At 38.0% G+C, this 19,244-nt stretch overlaps 1 protein-coding gene across 1 annotated transcript; it reads left to right on the top strand.

Annotated features, from left to right (window-relative positions):
- The first annotated feature begins 6,925 nt into the window (after positions 1-6,925).
- Positions 6,926-13,267, top strand: KBTBD2 (kelch repeat and BTB (POZ) domain containing 2). Its single transcript, XM_009581333.1, has 3 exons — positions 6,926-7,095; positions 9,920-10,085; positions 10,540-13,267. Exons 1-3 carry the CDS (start codon positions 6,926-6,928, stop codon positions 12,073-12,075), a joined length of 1,872 nt encoding a protein of 623 aa, XP_009579628.1. The 3' UTR covers positions 12,076-13,267.
- Positions 13,268-19,244: the final 5,977 nt, after the last annotated feature.

Raw genomic sequence — 19,244 nt, forward strand, 5'->3', positions numbered from 1 at the left:
TCCCTGACCCCCGGAGTGCGGCGGTAGTCGTGCAGCAGGAGGGTGCCCCCTTCCTTAGGGCTGGCGGGGGGCTGCTTGGGGAAGCAGGAAAGGAATTAAAGCAACAGAGGGACGGGACGGCGCACCTGGGTGTCAGGAAGAGGAAAAAAAATGTGTTCCCTCTCTAGCAACGTGTCGCTGCGTCCCGCAAGCAGGAGGGGACTGCAAACTCAGGCCTGTAATGGGGCGGGCAGTAGGGCTTCCAGCGTTTAGTGCTCCTCTTCAGCTGAGCAGGTTGGGATGCGTGGAACTTCAGTGGTTTTTTTTTTTAGAGGTGCTTGAAGAGGCAGACACGATGAAGTCTTCTAAGAGAACAGCACTTGCCGTTTCTTGTAATTGCCTACCATTCCTTGCCGATATGTCTCGTTTTGTGTGTATATTTAGTATTAGTACCTACAGCGACCAAGGGTGGGCTTCAGTGTTTATATGGGGATTTGAAGAGTCATTTCTCAGTGAACTTTTATAGACTAAACATATGCATAGTATAGCTTTGAAGTTAGCCGTCTGCATGCCTAAGGTTTTTCCGGTATTTACTATTATTTCTGTTATGAATGGAGTAGATACCTGCTGCTTTTGAAGTAACTTTAGTTATGATTTAAAAATGGATTTGTGTTGTAGTTAGCATCTGCATTTTTAGAGGTTTCCTTACAAAGCCACAGCTTGGCTTTCTACATTACTTTGTGATCGTAGTGGACCTGAAAGGCTGTGTGCTGTTGTGAGCTCACCTAAGGCTGTGTCTACATGAATTTTGTTAAGATGATGTATTTAGGAGATCATTAAAATAGACGATCAACTTAGTTCGGTTTCTCATAAATGTACTAGGAGAAATAGGTAATTTTTAATGTTTAATATACTCAGATGTGTAAATTATGTAGTCTCATGATCTGGGTATAGGTGTCACACCTCTTTCGTAATTATTTTTGTGTGTGGAGTAAAAGGGTCCCATTATACTCGGTGCTGTGTAACTAGCATCTTGCAGGAACAGACCAAAGCGGAAGAAAGGATGTTGCTGCTTATGTAGTATTCTTTTTACTACATTTTGGACAGGTGGTTGTTGTTGGGGTTTCTTTTGAGGCCGGCTTTTTTGTTTTGGTCATGTGATTATGAAACAGACCAGAATTGGTGCAAATCCTGAAATTTCTCTTCCTTAATTTAGTGGCTGTTGCATTTTGAGAATAAATTTTATATGCGTAAGGTGTCCATTATAAGACTCTTAACCTCTCAGGAACTAACTTATGGTTAGTTAAGCTACATTAATTATTAATCTAATTTCTTAATGTAGAAATGCTTGAATTTATAGTTGAACATCATCAAATCTCATAGTGAATGTGTAAGGGAGTGATCTATACTTGTGAACTGGAATTTAAGTTGTTAAATAAAACGGACTAGCGTCCTTAACATACTAGAGTTCAGAGGAAAAAAACCACTTTTCCGTACATACGTGATACATGGCTGGATCTTACTGGAGATGTCCATGGCCCACTTTCTTCCGAAGGTTAATTCTCCAAAACAGGTCAAGTCTTTCCACAAAACAGAAACGCCCTTGGGGATGGAAACTACCTGTGCTCAACGTAGAAGGCCAGTTGCCAAGTTAAGTTGTTGGTTTATCTTGTGCTAATTTTATTTCTGAGCAGGTATTTCCTTTAGTGTATAATTTCCTCTAGGAGCAGAAAAACAGGAAAGAAACTGGTAATGAGGAGCGCATTATGACCAAACATGTTGTTATCGTGGAGTCTGACACTTCTAGTCTCTAGCTTCTGCGTAGTTTCAGAAAGCTCACCTACCTCAAAGTTGTAACTCGCCTCTCAAGCATAATATGTATGGAAAATAGTAGTAGTTTCCAAGCCAATAGTAATTTTCGGGATGATAACATTGTAGGAATATGTTGGTCCTTGTTTTTTGTGACATTTCATGTTGTTGCCTTATTAGAATCTCCTTGATGTCCTCGGGGTTCTGGATTGCAGTGGTATCAAAGACACCTTTGATGGCTTTAGAAGAGAGGAAAACTTCCAAGTCTGGAACTGCTTCATCAATTACCTATTTCTTTTTTGCTGCCAAGGATGCAAATTTGATACATTACTCAAGAATCTAGAGCTTCCAACTCCTTTTTCTTCTTTCTTTCCTATCTTTAAGATCTGTTGGCTAGGTGTATTGATTTAAATAATTGATTTTAATCATTATTAGTACTTGTATTCCCTCTTGCTATTAGTTGGTGTAACCATTTTGAAACATGTTGATTTGTAACTCAGCATATCCTTAATAGTAACTAAGTATTAAAGAGCCTGAGCTTGGTATTTTCATTGCTAGCTGGGAGGATTGCGATGTCTATGCACATGAATGCTTGTGTAGTTTAGCTTACGGTTGTTCAGTTCTTAATTCTGACATTTTATTATGTTAAAAATAGTCAATGACTCACTTCTTTAGACGTGTTTTTACTTGTGATTTGTATGAAGCTGCCCTTGGATGGAAATAGGAATTTGATTAAAAGTGCACAAAAGTAGTATTTAAAGCTTTTTTTAATAAGTTAAAACTAGATGAAATAAGTTGAGTGTCCAGGGAAATAAGTTTTGGTTGTTGTTTTTTTCTTTTTCTTCCAAACATAGAGGTTTATTGAAGTGTGAATTGTAGTTAGTGAAGTTAGAATTCAAGAGATACTTAGATGGCTGAAGATGCAGATAGGAACCTGTGAGTCTTTAATAGATCTTTAAGTATTTCCCAGAATTTTATTTGAAGTTAGGCATCTAATCTGGCAGATTTCTTAATGGGATTTTCAGAAGAACTTACTTCTTTTCCTAGTATCAAAATATCTGAAAAAAACAAAAAAAAATTGCGTAGTTCTGTTTTGCCCTCTTATAATTTGGAAAAAATAAAGCAAATTTTGTTTTGGATTAGTCCAGTTGAAGAATGTATATCTTACAGGTTTCCCTACTAATTAGACTGGAAATAGTCAATATACTTATTCCATGTTGTACATTGAAATATAGTGTTAACACTCCCATGTACATAGTGCAGTATGTATCTCTGTTTATCAATCTTTGCCTGACCTCAGAAGATAAACAGATTCAAGGAAGGCAATTAATAGCCCGTCCCATAACTCATTAACATTTGATGACTAATTTTTTGGATGGTCTCATTCAGATTTGAAGTACATGAACAAGTGTTAAAAGCCACCTCATTAAAATTACTTAAGCTAAAAGAAATAATTACTTAAGTAACAGGTTGATAAGAGGGTTTGTTTTTAATGTTGCTCTCCAGCTTGATAGGGAGTTACTTTGGATCAGCCGGTAATAATTTGGTTTAGTTTGCAATTCAGGACTGCTGTGGCCTTCCAGCAGCTACCTACCAGTCCTGTTTTAGATAGCTGACTTCCAAGAAGTTACCCAGAACAAAACGGTCGTTCCAGTGACATCGTTGAAGGGGAAAGTCTTACTCATAGAACTTGTATTCAAGGGTTATTTTTATTCTATCAATTTCAGTTCAGGATATTAAGCTAACTTCAGCCAGAGTTCTTTTCATCCATAAATCAGAAATGTTCACTACTGTGTAGTTATGAGAACTACAGGAGACTGTAGTGTATCCGTAGACATCTTTTCAAGTTCATAGTTTTTCAGTTAGCTGAGATCTAAGAGCTGTATGCCAAGTAAGCACAGCACAGTGAGAGAGATGTTAGGTTGGGACTGAGGAGATTACAGTTCTCCTTTGGCAAGCATGTGGCTTTGGACAAGCTGATCCTTATTCCAGTGCCTCAGTTTTTCAGCCTCTAAAGTGAGGAGAGTATTTCCTTTAAAATTGTCTTGAACTCTTCAGAGAGGTGTGAGAGAGGTAGGTAGTCTTGGATGACTTTTGAGGCACAAAATGATGTTCCTACAACACTTATCCTAATGTTTTGAACAGATTCGCTTCTCTTGGGCAAATGACAATATAAATTATAGTAATTTTAGACCAGAAATTTAGAGATCCTTGATGTATTTATTGTTCTCCTGAGGAGTATTTAGTATGGTTCCATTACAAGGGAGTAGGATGCAACTCCTGACTTTGTGACAAATACAAAATTTTGTTCTTCAGCAAGTGGTTACATTGGCAGCAAAACACAGTATGGATGTGGAAAACAGGCATCATGTACATAGCATGTTCCTACCATGTGCACCTCCCTGGAGCACATCACGAAAGTAAGATGGTTTCAGATCAGCTGTAAACCAAGGACTCCAGCTTTGTAAATTTACAGTTCAAAGGTGGTTCACATCACATAAATGTTCTGCAACAAGACTCCTGTCATCTCCTCAATCTTTTCTGCTACCGAGGATCATACTCAAATGTTCCAGCTATTTATAGTAATTAATTTCACAGTTTCAACTCGTCTTCTTGAACAGGTCTGCTTTTTCAGTTATCGACTGTCAGCCGCATGCTGCCAAAAATGTCTTTAATCTTACTAGCAGGTGTATATCAATTTCTCCATGGCATCCTTGACGGGTTCTGTTACCTAATGACTAAAACAGTGCATATTAGTTTCACTCTTTTTCCCTGTTTCTGAAGATTTATGTTCTTTAAAATCACATCAGAATAGGAAGTTATGTGTGACTTCTTTTGCTAAAGCTTAGTACTACTGATGGTCTGCCCAAACAGAGCTTAATCCACCGGTTTGTATTGTTCTTGAAACTTTACTCCTAAGCCAGGAAAAACAATGCTGTAGAGAGACCCGGGATACCAGTAGAGCCACAAGCTCTTTATTTCGGTGGGCCTAACACACTTAGGAAGTCTGCGCGTCTCTGTAGCCATTTAAAGTTCAGCGCAAAATCTGTCAACGGATTAGGTTGCATGTTAAGCTGTTACCAGATAACCAGGATAATGGTCAGTGGTGCAGAGATAGGACGCATACTAATTTGGTGAAAAGAAGCTGTGACTTGAAGCAGGAGGTCACTGCTTTAGCTGAGCAGTATCTTTGTATATCCTTGATATATTTACGGTTTAGTGACTTCAGTGGTTAACTGCACCTGAAACTTGAAGGTCTGAAGTCAAGACTTATGCAAATATCTGTTATTATAGCAGATAGTAGTCTCCTTCTTCCTCCCCCAAATGTAAACACCTTTTCTTTTTCTTAATTAACTCGCTTCACCTAAACAAACTGAACATTGGGTTTGACTATTTCGACTGTTTTCCAGTTAAACAACCAGTGAAAACTAAGAGTTTGAGATTCCTGTTTGTTTATATTTCTTCACTGAAGAAGATCAGTGACACTAAATTGGCATTAATTAAGCATATCTGTTTCAAGTGAGTGAATGTTAAAAGACAGCTGTCTGAATTGTATTACAGACAGGGCTCTGTTGAAATAGCAGATCTTTGATATGGCTGGCGGGTATTTCTACAGCCTTCATCTTACACTAAATTGTGCATTTTTGTACGGAATTCAAAGTATGTAATTTCAAGTAAGGTATACACTGTTCATCATGAACTATAATGATAGTGATGTCTTAGACCTTAAACAAACATGTCTCTGGTTATTCCTTGATTTTGGTATGCGAAAGAACAGTACAAGATTAAATCTGGAAGTATTTGATAGATGTGGTACTCGGTGTCCTTTATGATGGTGATTTTACTGTCACAACTATCCCATTCTTAATTAGGTTTCTGTGTTCACATGGAAGATAAGATAAAACCTGACCCCGTTTTTAAGAGGAGGAGAAATGTCCAAACAAGAAAACAGACTTTGTTAGCCTGTGGTCATTGCTTTATAACGACTCCAAATGTTTTGACCCCTGCTATTCCAGCATCCCTTTGCTCCTATTATCTCCTTATTTTTCTTTCTCCTGTCTGCTGCAGTCATGCTTACCTGGCAATATGGAAATGACTCAGAAGGAAAAAAATGGAATGTGAAGTGTTAATAGGTGAAGCCCTTCTGCACAGAGATGATGAATCAAATAAGCCTTGGGAATATAGGTGGTTAGGTTTTTTTAATCCTTAGCTCTGGTTCTGCTTGTTCTCTAGTAGAATGCCAAAGGTGAAATAAATGGGTTGATGATGATGTTGAGAGTTTAGTTGGAAAATGATGGAATGTTGAAGAAACTGCATTTATATTTTTAGTGTCCTGGTATTGATAAGCTTTAAGTAGACAAACACACAGAAGCAGAAAAAGTAGCTGTTTAATATGGAAATGAAAAAAATGTGGCTATCTTATCAATGGTTGAAGGAAATGCACAGGTGTACTCAGTGGGAAAACTGGGTAGTTCTTGGAAGAGGAATAAAGTCTCACTGAACCTCGTTTTAACTCTCCAGCCGTAGAAGTTGTATTGACGAAACAGATTATCTTAATTCATGAGTCTAGGTCTTGGTGAGAATTAATATACAAACTCTTCTGCTTTTCATTTTGATACTTTTGTTGTTTAATTCTTTTCTCAACAAGAATTTTTGTGCAAGTAATTAAGTACTAATTGAGAAATAAGTTTGTTAGACAATTACTTTTAAGGAGTAACTATGAAAGGTTTTTGAAAAAGCGCTAATCTGTAAATTAATTTTATTTTCCTGTTTTTAGTCACTCAAGTGCAGCCACTGATCACGAGATGTTACCACGAAATCTACCTCAGACTTCACTTTTGCTCATTCATTTGCTGCATCATAGATCTCAACAGGAGCTCTGCAGACACTCTTGAAAGTCTCCGAACAGATTGTGACATCAACTCAAAGCATGATGACCTAATAGTAGGTCAAAGGCTGAAACATCGATTCAGCAGTCCAAGATAACACTGCCTTTTTTTATCAGTATCACTTCTGAAGGCTACAGACCTCCTGCTGTTTCTTCCCTGGTTACTTCAGAAACATTCAACTGACCTTTCTCTGGCGAAAAGATCTTGACTTTTCTCTCTGGGCCTGGAAATATTAATGGAATACAGTCATGTCTACCCAGGACGAGAGGCAGATAAATACTGAGTATGCTGTATCCTTGCTGGAGCAGTTAAAATTCTTTTATGAACAGCAGTTGCTAACTGACATAGTGTTGATTGTTGAGGGCACTGAATTTCCCTGCCATAAGATGGTTCTTGCAACGTGCAGCTCGTATTTCAGGTAAGTATTCAAAGCAGGATCTGTTAATTCTAGAAAATCTATGATACCTGTTTTTGAGTGTAATATTACTTAATTGATTAACAATTAATGTGTTGCAGAGAGTTTTAAAGATCAGTGAAGTAAGTAAAAAACCTAAATATCATTACTTGCCAACACCAAAAGAGTAAAATAAATTTTTCAGCATCTTGTGACTTACTCTGAATAGGTACTGTAGTTTTTACAGTAAGTGGGGGGCAGAAATCACACTTGTGATGATTCGTTTTCTTTAGGGAGTTAATCGAGTCTGAATAATTAGTAAATTTCTTATTCTTCATACTTAATCTTTAAATATTTATTCTTTTTTTATTTCCAAGATAAGGTAACAAGGGATTATTGAGACTTGGCTATGGGAGTTCCATTGTCATGCTTATTAGCTGTAGTTTCTTAGCAGAAACCTCTGCTAAAAGTAGGGATTGCTGTGCAAGTTCACGGCTTCGTTTTCTGAATCATTTGGTTTTCTCTGCTCAGGGAAGAAGCCAGGAACTCTTCTCTTGCCTGAGAGTCTTGCTACAATGCAACAGGGTTTTTTGTGTGGGTGGGTTTTTTGTTTGTTTTTGGTGATGTTTTTTTTTTCTTCCCCCACTGAGATGCTGTTGCAGTTTTTAATTCAGTAGCTCCTGCTTCCCAGGTGTCCTGTTTTTTGTCTTTTGAAAAGTTTTTATTAATAAGATATGTCGAGTGCTACTACTTTTTGCAGATACCTTCATAATAAGTCCTAGAAGATGAAGCACCATTAATTTTCTGCAGTGATTAATCATTTTTTGTTGGCAACACATGTAACTAATCTGCCTGTCTGGAAGGAATTTTGAAGCTTGAAACTAGTCTTTGTGTCATCCATGCATGTTTTACCTTCCTGATGCATTGCGGAGGGATTATAACTTTTCTTTCCCGTTTAATCAAGGGAAGATTTGCCAATTCTGTTTTCTTGTTGAGATGGGCTCACTATACAGAACACTTCTAAAATGTTTTGTGCGTTTTGTCAGCTTTCTTGTATAGAATATAGAGAATAACTTCTAATGCAGGAAACTATTCAAGGATTAATTTATTACTTTCACATAAGTTTTTGTTGCTGCTGGTTTTTGTGTTAATTTTTTCATCTCAGATGAGTCTGGTACAATTTTTAGCAATAAGTATTGTGTGATACTAGATAATGATTATTGCTGTTGGCCTTCTGCAGATGACATAGTTCCAACAGTCTATAAAATAACAGCCACTGGAAATGTGGCCAGATTTAATGTGGGTGGCTAATCATAAGGTTGGAAAGCTGTCACAAGTCCACGCAGTGTGCTGCATTGAAATATGCAGTCAGATCTCTTATTCATATGTGTTTGTTTATTATTTATGGAATGAGGTTTTGGCACTGGTTAAAAGAAGTATCAAGCTTGTGGTTTTGTCATGTTCTGTTTTTCTTCTCTACTTTGTTTTACAACAAGATGCTCAGCTTCCTAAATTTAGCTTTATTATGAAAAATTGATAGCCCTGAAGGAGGCTGTGGGGAGAGGGGGAAGAATAGAAAAGCATCTCTTAGTGTGATCCAGCCATTGTGTATGACTGCAGCCACCTTACCTTCCATCTTTGTGCTTGAACGCTGTGCTGCAGCAGCCAGGCTCCAGCACAGGCCGCTCAGCAGTGCGTAAGCATGCACTAGAGCCAGATTCTCTCACAGCTACCTCTTCCTTTCTATGAAGAGGAGTCTCTGCTGGCACTCGTACTGTCTTGCTTACCTCTACAAAGCTGCATGGCAAGTGGGTACTCACGTGGCCGCTCATTATCCCTCCGCATTTATAAATGCGTGGCCGCATTTATCCCTCCTAAAATGCAAGTTGCCCTGAGTTAAGGAGCTTAGAAGACAGAGAGATGGGGATGGGGCAGGAGGGAATGGTGGTGGGGCACTGTCTTTGTATCAGATGCTTCTTGGAATGGCTTTACTTAGGGCATGTATCTCCATGTCGTCCTCACCTCTCCAGCTGGAGGCAGGACTGTAGGGTGCACCCACCATCCCTTCTAACTTGTCTCATATCTGGTTTCCTAAAAAGCCCCAAATAAATACAAAGAGCCTAGAGCTGAATTTTCAATACAGCCATAAATACCAAAGCTCTTAAAATCAATGTTCCCCATTAAATTGCTTTTCTACTTTTTCAGGAAGATGTAACGGAAATACTTATGTGTTTTGGTTTTTTTTTCAGACCAAGTCTGATACTTTTTTCTATCATTGATTTTTGTCTACAAACTTGAAGTTTACTGCATATTATTATGAATGGTATATAAGAAATACTTCATGGAGTGCTAGTGCTTGCTTTTTTTTCTGAGCTAACTTTCTCCTCCTCCCAGAGGAGCATGCTTTTTGATGTGACTTAGCTCAGTCTATTGCATAAATCTGCTGCTTTTGTTTTAGAATCTAAAATCTATCTGTATACGTTTAAACAGTATTTTCTGGAGGATATTCTTCCCTCTTATCATCACCTGACATAAAAAAGGTTTTAAATTTTGTCATTAAAACTCTAAAATCATTAGAGTTCTCTTCTGATTAAGACAAAAGAGTTTGCATAAATATAAAATATTTCTACAGAAGACACCGATGGTAATTCTTGAATATTCTGTACAAGTGCTTTATCTTAAATACTAGATGGTAGCCTAAGGTAAATACTAAATACCTGTAAACAGGCTACCAAAAAGACTGGTCACCTTTTGGAGTGTAATCGCTGAAGGTTTACGGGTGATAAGTGACTTTAGGATTACTGTACTTACTCTTGGTTCTTGTCTTAATATGTCTGTTTCTCTTCAGAGCCATGTTCATGAGTGGGCTGAGTGAAAGTAAACAAACACATGTACACCTGAGGAATGTGGATGCAGCCACTTTACAAATTATCATAACTTATGCATACACGGGTAACTTGGCAATAAGTGACAGCACGGTAGAACAGCTTTATGAAACTGCCTGCTTCTTACAGGTAGGAATGTTTTATTTTGAGTATGAAATAACTGCTTCTAATCTCTGAACCATTTTTTTTCTTTATCTTGTCAAATAGGCTTTTCTGTTTAGTCATTTCAAAATACTCTTGTTCAGTTTGCTCAGTATGTTGCTCAGTATGCAACAACAGTTGCTTGCCAGGTATGTTTTATGTACCCATCCCTCTTTGCTTTATGGACCCTATGGAGGGTGGAAGTAAAACAGTGCACTTCTAATGTTTAGATAATTAATTTCTCAAGCAGACATAATCATGTGATGTACTTGATCTGTATGAATCGGTTGAGTAAGTCACTGCTGTATTTTTGTGTATAGATAGTATTCCAGGCCTAAACTCTGGTGTTCAACACTAAATGCAGGTACTTTTACCTGCTGCTGGTATGTGAAGGAATAGACTGTATATGCAGTAATACTTAGTGTGTTTCTTTGCATTACAGGTAGATGATGTGTTACAACGGTGTAGAGAATACTTAATCAAAAAAATTAACGCAGAAAATTGTGTGCGTCTATTAAGTTTTGCTGATCTCTTCAGCTGTGAAGAGTTAAAACAGAGTGCTAAAAGAATGGTAGAGCACAAGTTCACAGCTGTGTACCACCAGGAGGCTTTCATGCAACTGTCACATGATCTACTGATAGATATTTTAAGCAGTGACAATTTAAATGTGGAAAAGGAGGAGACAGTTCGTGAAGCTGCTATGTTATGGCTGGAGTACAACACAGAATCACGATCGCAGTATTTGTCCTCTGTTCTTAGCCAAATCCGAATTGATGCACTTTCAGAAGTAACACAGAGAGCCTGGTTTCAAGGTTTACCACCTAATGACAAATCAGTGGTGGTGCAAGGACTGTACAAATCGATGCCCAAGTTTTTCAAGCCCAGACTTGGTATGACAAAAGAGGAGATGATGATATTCATTGAAGCTGCTGCTGAAAACCCTGGTAGTCTGTATTCTTCTGTCTGTTATAGCCCCCAGGCAGAAAAAGTTTACAAACTCTGCAACCCTCCTGCTGACTTGCATAAGGTTGGGACGCTTGTAACTCCTGACAATGACATCTATATAGCAGGTGGGCAAGTTCCTCTGAAAAACACAAAAACCAATCACAGTAAAAGCAGCAAACTCCAGGCTGCCTTCAGAACTGTGAATTGCTTTTACTGGTTTGATGCACAGCAAAACACTTGGTTTCCAAAGACACCGATGCTCTTTGTTCGTATAAAGCCATCCCTGGTCTGCTGTGAAGGATACATCTATGCAATTGGAGGAGATAGCGTTGGTGGAGAACTCAACAGGAGAACTGTGGAGAGATACGATACTGAGAAAGATGAGTGGACCATGGTAAGCCCCTTGCCTTGTGCGTGGCAATGGAGCACAGCAGTAGCAGTTCACAACTGCATTTATGTAATGGCACACAACTTGATGTACTGTTATTTTCCCAGGTCAGATGCTTGGGTAGAAATGGCTATGCGACAAACAAGTAGATGTTTTGCTTCAGCTGCTGCTTTTGGTGATAAAATATTCTATATTGGAGGACTGCATATTGCCAGCAATTCTGGTATAAGACTCCCAAGCAGTACTGTAGATGGGTCTTCCGTAACTGTGGAAATCTATGATGTGAATAAAAATGAATGGAGAATGGCAGCCAATATCCCTGCCAAGCGGTATTCCGACCCATGTGTTAGAGCCGTCGTCATCTCTAATTCTTTATGCGTCTTTATACGAGAAACCCACATGAACGAGAGAGCGAAGTATGCCACCTATCAATACGACCTGGAACTCGATCGCTGGTTTCTAAGACAGCACATATCGGAACGTGTGCTGTGGGACTTAGGGAAAGACTTCCGGTGCACTGTAGGAAAGCTGTATCCATCTTGCCTTGAAGAGTCCCCATGGAAGCCTCCAACGTATCTCTTCTCACCAGATGGAGCTGATGAATTTGAGCTGGATGGGGAGATGGTTACTTTACCACCTGTATAGCTCCCAAATTAGACTGCACAACTGATTCTGTGCTCAGTTATCTTGAAATAAATGGTTGTGAAAGAACAGGTCTGGAAACAGAAATATCAAACCTGTCTTTCATGAATTGTATTTTTATGCCCTACCTAACACTTGCCGCCATTCAGTATGAATCAGTGAAATGAGCAGATATGCTTCCATAATCTGAAATACTATTATCTGATAATTGAGAAACATATATGTATATCATGAGCTTAAGCATCTGACTTAATGTCTGAAGAATTAATTTCTAGTTCTATGAAGTCTTGGTTCAGGAAAATTAGCTTCAGAAAAAAAGTAGTTACTGTTTCTAGGATGATGTAACAACTCTTTTGAAAGTATCTTCCAGTTATATTTGAACTACTTCTGGATATTCTACTTAAGTGCTAGTTCTATAATTGTCAGTGTGGCCTAATTAAAGGACTGTGCTGCACTTACTTAATACTAATATCCATGTTGGTATAGTAATGCCATTAAAAGAAAAAGAAACAAATCCCATGGATCTACCTGGGGTAGGAAGGGTAGATCTTCCATTGTATGGTAACGTGCAGGGCAAAATGACTGCAGGTTCAGTCAAGCTGTATTATTAGGTGCATGTATTCTATTTTCACTAACTTATACCTGTCTATTTAGAATACAGGTCTTCCGAGCAGCTGGTAGTTTACCAGGTGTGGACTTAAGTTGCTGGGCTTGCAATAGAAATTGTCAGCCCTCATAGTGCGGGTCTATGTGGAGCTTTAATCAGTAAATGTCTCCACATTCTCTATTACAGTAACATTGGCTCATGTATATTACTTCCTGCTGCTGATGTATTTTTCCATTGTAAAACAAAGTTTTAGTGTGGATTAACCAGGTCTTTATTTTCTGTTAATTTAATAACAAGCATTACTGTAGTGTGATTGTGTATAGATATCCCTTAGCTATCAGGTTTTTTACTTTGGGGGGGGGCGGGGGGAGCAAACTGTTCAGGAATATCCTGTGCCCTGTGTGCAGGAGAGCAGATGACTAGTGCTGCTCTGGCATTAATCCCAGGAACCACTAGCAGTAGTGGGGCACCGCCAATCTAACATGAACACAGGTGCTTCATGACAAACCTTACTAGCATGTTCAGCTGCATCATGTTCTGGCACTGTATTTTGAATGACATTAATTTATTAAAAAAGACTGAATCCAACGGAGTTTGAGTGTGCTTTCTGGTTGAAGTAGATACAGTTATGACACCCTCCCACTCTATGCACGCTTCTAGCAAGCATTTTATTGAAGGCAACTTGAAATAATTAAGCTGTGAAAAGCTTGGAGACATGTACTTCTCAGAGAAAGCTGGAAATTACATATTGAAGTAAAACTGAGGATTATATAGCACTTGAATCCCTTACTATGATTTTTGTAAATCAGCATTTCTCCCATCATGGGACAAATTCTGCTCTACTGGAAGTGAAGAACAACAGGCATTAAGGAGGTAATGAGGAATCTTTTCCATAAGCTCAGAAGATGGGAGACCTATTTTCAGTCTTTAATATCAAGAGCAAATTTATTTACTCCATTGTCCAGACTGTAAGTCACAGTTGCCTCACACCTGGAAGAACTGTCCTTGATTTTATCAATTTAGGAACATCTTTTAAAATACAGATGGTCTACCTGACTTCCTGCTAGTCTGCATTTTTAATATATTATTTTTATATTGTTTCTAGATATTATCTGCATTTTTTGTATTTTATATGGTCTAAGATGATACAGTACCTTATTTAAAATTAATTTATTATTAATAATACAGTACTTAAAGACAAGACTAGTCAAGTGTTGAACAGTTCTCTAGTGACTCTGTTAAAGACATACTTACTATTAGTTCCCTTACTTACACAACTATTTGCTGCAGTCAGTATTCAACCCCAAAGGAAGACACAGCTGGCAAATGCTATTCTCAAGACTAAATTCTTTCCTTGCATAATTTGAGAAGGAAACTGTGCAGGCAAAGCATTGTCATGTGCCTGGAAATGGTCACTAGTGGCAGAATTCGGGAAAGACTTCTGTGGGAACAAAGACAACAGCTGAAAAAAACGCAGTTCTCATTTCATAAATAGAGCAAACATGATTAAAGCCTTCACAAAGTTCTAAACTAGTATCTTACTACAAAGCTTCAGCCTAATACTAGCCTATTCAACCTGTACTTGGCTTTGAAGTACATTTACATACAAGTTTCAATGAATCAACTTTGTATGTCCTCAAGCTTTGCTAGATTTGCAAACAGTTTGCTTCTTTTCTGGTAGAACTACTTCAGGTTAGTCCTACATATTTTCAGTTCCCCCTACCTGAAGTAATAAAAAGCAATCTGGCCTCTGCTAATTTTTGATGCATCCACTCATTTTTACAGTTGTTTAAATACATACCTAATTGCAAGTTTAATTTTTGTTCTAAGGGGACGAGTCAGATCTAGGGTAGTGAATTGTGTCAAGCTTTACAGAGAACAGGATCAGATGGATAGTTAATTTGGGGGGGGAAATAATTTGACAAAATTCTAAACTTTTTTTTTTTAAGATTGGAAGCACTGCCTGGTTTGAAGCACTGCTTTTCACAGCATTTCTCATTTCACTTCTCAATGCTTCTGTTAAGATGCACCAGCACCTGCCACATTGCAGTACAGCTAAGGAACACCTGTGCACAAACCTGCAGACCATTAAGCTTATTAGCAGGCTAGTGTTCTTCCTCCTCTGTTTGCCATTTACAGCTACCTTCAAATTGTCTTCTCTTTTTGGATCTGGATTCCTACATGAAAGGAGCTTTAATTTAGGCAGACTCTGAAGTAGGCTCACCCTTAAAACCAGTTTCTTTCCACTTCATGCTTAACATTAGCCAGACGAAGTTCTGTTTAGTTCCACTCCAGAATTATTTTAAATATCTCCCTCCTACAACATTTATCATGAGTACCATTCAGCAAGGCAGAGTTCTTACTCATTGAGCTTACAGCCTGGAGGAGGAGTACTAGCAGACTGAATAAAATGCAGGGATCACTCATGATGCCGGGAGGCAGTCTGCATGAAATCTGCACATCTTCACACACCTCCCAAGTTCCAGTATGAAAGAGGTTGGTAAACAGCCTGAACCAGCAGGTGAGAGTAAGACCTGGGTCAGTACTGAGTTGCAGAAACTTTGACGTGGAAGAAAGGACTAATGGAGAAGACGGGACAGCATGAAGGTGAAACACAGTAATAGAAGTATCTCTCTCTCTGTTCTCCCCTCCTGCTCTAAAAACACATAGCTCTTCTGTGTCCTGGTCTCACTTGTGACACTAGATACCTTTGTTTCAGCAAAGAAAGGGTTTAAGCACTGTACATACACCATTACTGAGGTGTTGAAGTATGAGTGGTCACCTGAAACATTACATGACTTCATCTCTTAAAATAGTAGACGGTACTGAATACATACATGCACTCTTAGGCACCTCCACTGCATTAAGATGACCAAAGAGCCAGTAAACAGGACAATAAAAAGTACTAAAAAGCTAGTGACATAATGCAGATCTTAAAGTCTATTCAGATTATGTGCTAAGCAAAATCTTGATGCTGAATTTTTATTTGGAAAGTGCAAGAGGTATGGCTAGCTGATTTAACTTTGAGCGCATGTTTTTACTGAAGAGAAAAAAAAAAATTAAGAAACAAGTTCCACAATACACTTCAGCCAGCTCTTTGGCACAACATTACACATGTCAAAACACATATACACACAATTTATTAGGAGCAGCAAAGGTCAGTAACCACAGGTTGTATTAGGCAATACATTAAGCTCAGTGTTGTTTTTTGCCACTCTTTGGTATGCCTGAACTTTTAAATTCTCCACTGTGTTTCTGTGTGTGTTATAGTCTCCAAATTCAGAGAAAACAGACCAATTAAGTTTGCTTCTTCAGTATTTTCTATCTGTTTCATACAGTATGCAAGTGATGTTATACCCCATATTGTTTTTACCCTACAACTACCTTCATTTTAGATAACTCTTCTTCCTTCAGTTTACACATTCTTACTTGATTTTCTTTATGCTCACCTGATGTAGAAAGCACTGCTACTTTCTTGGTGATCTAGATAAAAACAAGAAGAGATGATTTTGTAGGTGTTCTGTGCTACTATTGAGGCAAATAGTAATTATGCTTTCAGTATTAGTAAATTCAGGCAGGGAAGTAACAAAAAAAAAAATCTTATTTTCTATCAGTTGATTTTGAAATAGTATTACAACAGGAGCAATGTATGATTAAACAATTTTGAACCTATATAGGAGGACTCAACAAGACAGCTAGACTTCCACGTTCCATCACAACCAAGATTAAGCCACCTGTGTACAGATGTTGTGCACATACGTCAACTTATGGGGAATAAAGTAAGCTGAGTAAGGTTCACTATTTAACTGATAGAAATGATCCATCTCCATTTTTTTTTAAATTCAAACACTACTTCTAATATTTGATAAAGAATGGGGTCAAGACCAGAAACATCACAGAACTAAAGCTCTGTGCCTGCTTTTTTAAGTCAGTCTCTCCTCTACTGTAGTATTAAAGACTCAAAACACCATGAAGCAATTTGTCATACATCTTTAATCATAGTACAATAATGTATTGTTTCTGCCTTTAATGACTTCTCTCCAAGTTGCCCTTTTTAATGAAAACTAAATACGTGCAAGAAAGTAAAATTACACTGCATAAACATGATGTAAATTTATCTTTCAGTGTGTTTGAACAACTATTTGCATACAGTCAGAAAAACTTTAACAAGTTTTAGAGAATTGCAACCGTTTTCTAGCCATAAGCTACACGTAATTCACATCTGAATGTTATTCAAGGCAGTTATATTTCCTCCTACTGGAAACAGTAATTTACCAAATCATTCTCGGCTAGGTACAGTGGCAGTTACAGTAGAAGTTTTAAAGTTTTAAAATAAACCTTTAGTGAATAGCTCACTATGGCAGAGAGCTGGATGTGCAGCAATTAATTTACTCAGCATCCCCGTTTTGACTAGGTGTCACAATCCACATTAACTATGTACTATTTTGAAGCTAAATCTAGATTAGAATTTTACAGTTGTACCTAAAGTTCTTGCTGATGTAAGAGGGGTCTGCGACCTACTGAAGACTTTAATCAATTTACAGTGAGCAGTACCCAAAAGGGAATAAAAAGTCACACTAGAGGATCCTCTTGTCCTAAATTTGCAAACGCAACATCCACAATCAGTTTAAATGGAAGACAAATTTCAAAAAGACTGCTAGTGTATTACAAGCAGCTACCAATATCAAACACAGATGCCTGCAAATGTCTTCCAGTGGGATTAATTTCTTAAAATAATACAGCTTTTTGAGCAGACAGAGCTTTAAACAGGCTGGATGTATTTATTTTTCAAGCAGCACAAGAAAAATCAAATACATTACTTGTATGTTCAATTATCAAGCAACAGTTTCTATGTTTAAAAACTGCAATCACACCTTCACTTTTACAATTAAATACTGCCACATTAGTTTCTCTGCTTAGTAATAATTTCTATGGAAATCAGAAGCTTGCTTAGGCAAAATTCTAAATTTAATTACAAAGGTGCTTAAGACAGATGTACAAGGTCAAACAAGGGCAACGTACTAGAACACTGATCTAAAAATGGTAATTACATTGTGATATTTGAAGAAACTGGTGTCAGATATGCACAGCAATTAAGGTTATGACATGAAAATGACTGATCAAAAATGCTGAATATTTTAGTCAAATGAAACACTAGGTCAACAATACTTAGTCTTGAGGGGTTTTTGGGACTTGTATCTCGTATCTATGCTCAATAGGCAGTTCCTCAAATGCTGGCACATAGAAAAAGCAAAGGTTAATGCCTTTGATGCCAGAAAGTTGAGAGGTGCGCTATTGTATTACCTGTAAGTCAGTTCATGCTGCACATTGACAGCCAGAAATACCTTTGCAACATACGTCATGACAGAGCCGTAACAATAGCTTCACAGTTGACTCATTAGAGGCACCAATTCACTTAGGACTCAGTGTTTCTTGCAGTGCAGAAATGGATGTCAGGGTCTTTGAAATGGAAGTTGACTGCCTAAATCTTTCGAATAAGTAATAATGCTTGCACTGGAAATTTTAAAACAGAGGGGAGGAAAATAACTTGCATTTGCATTGGATTTAACTAAAGAGGTTACAACCATTAAATTAAGAAGAGGACTACATGAGCTCAGACAAACCTCAGTGGCTGCATGCCTTCCTACAGCCCACAAGTAAGTTTAAGCAAATGTCAAAGAGAAAATATACATGTTAATGAAGACCACATATTATGAAGATCACTTCATCTCCACCCACTGCATGAGTCTTAATCACTGTATGAGTTTAAATCACAGTCCTACTTGCTAGCAGGATGCCAGTTCTTAAAAAGATTGAAAATGAATACAAGTTTCTTATTCTATCATTTGTAAAGAAAGGAAAATACTCTTAAACAGGTTGTATGTTTGGCTTCACAACAGAGACAACTGGGACAGTGGGAAAAAGACTGCAGAGAAAGATCTCTCTGGTCTTCTTGCCCGTAAGAGAAATACTGTGAAGTATCATAACGGAGTCCCTGTATAAAGCAGCAAGCAGCTGTGCATCAGCTTAGCACTGCAGAGAACACCTCATTCTGCCTCTCCTCAGATCAATCTACCGGGAAAAAAAAAAAAAAAAGTCAGCTTTTCTAATATCCCTGGGCCAGTGAGGGCATCTGTGGGAGTAAGGGGAATGCAGAGAGCTAATAAATCAGCTATACAAATTTGGGGCACAGGAGAATTCTACAGAAGAAACTCCAGCGAGGAGGTGACAAAGACAGGGATATTGAAAAGGGATCCCTGAAGGTCCTGTTTCTATACCTTGTACATGTAAATACCAACCACTTGCCTGGCTCCTAAAACTCACCACTGTGAGCTCCTAAGCCTAAATTTACCTAGTGTGCCTTAAGTTGCTGAAGTTAGTTTTATAGGTGCTTAAATCCTTTATGCACCTTTATTCAGTCTTCACTACAACACGAAGCCTGACCACTTAAATTCCAGACAGCAAATAATATGTTAGCCATTTCACAAAAGCAAGTGATTATTTTAGATTATTTTCTTATCTGCGTGCTGAATCAGAAAGCTCTAGACTCATCATGAATAAATGC

Source organism: Fulmarus glacialis, unplaced genomic scaffold (assembly GCF_000690835.1).
Source record: "Fulmarus glacialis isolate BGI_N327 unplaced genomic scaffold, ASM69083v1 scaffold41877, whole genome shotgun sequence".
NCBI lineage: Eukaryota > Metazoa > Chordata > Aves > Procellariiformes > Procellariidae > Fulmarus > Fulmarus glacialis.

What these genes read in the sequence shown, in the direction of transcription:
- KBTBD2 (XM_009581333.1), top strand. Translation starts at nt 6,926, where the DNA reads ATGTCTACCCAGGACGAGAGGCAGATAAATACTGAGTATGCTGTATCC. An exon ending in ACGTGCAGCTCGTATTTCAG is followed by an intron (nt 7,096 to 9,919) that starts GTAAGTATTCAA and finishes GTTTCTCTTCAG; the next exon opens with AGCCATGTTCATGAGTGGGC. An exon ending in AAACTGCCTGCTTCTTACAG is followed by an intron (nt 10,086 to 10,539) that starts GTAGGAATGTTT and finishes TTTGCATTACAG; the next exon opens with GTAGATGATGTGTTACAACG.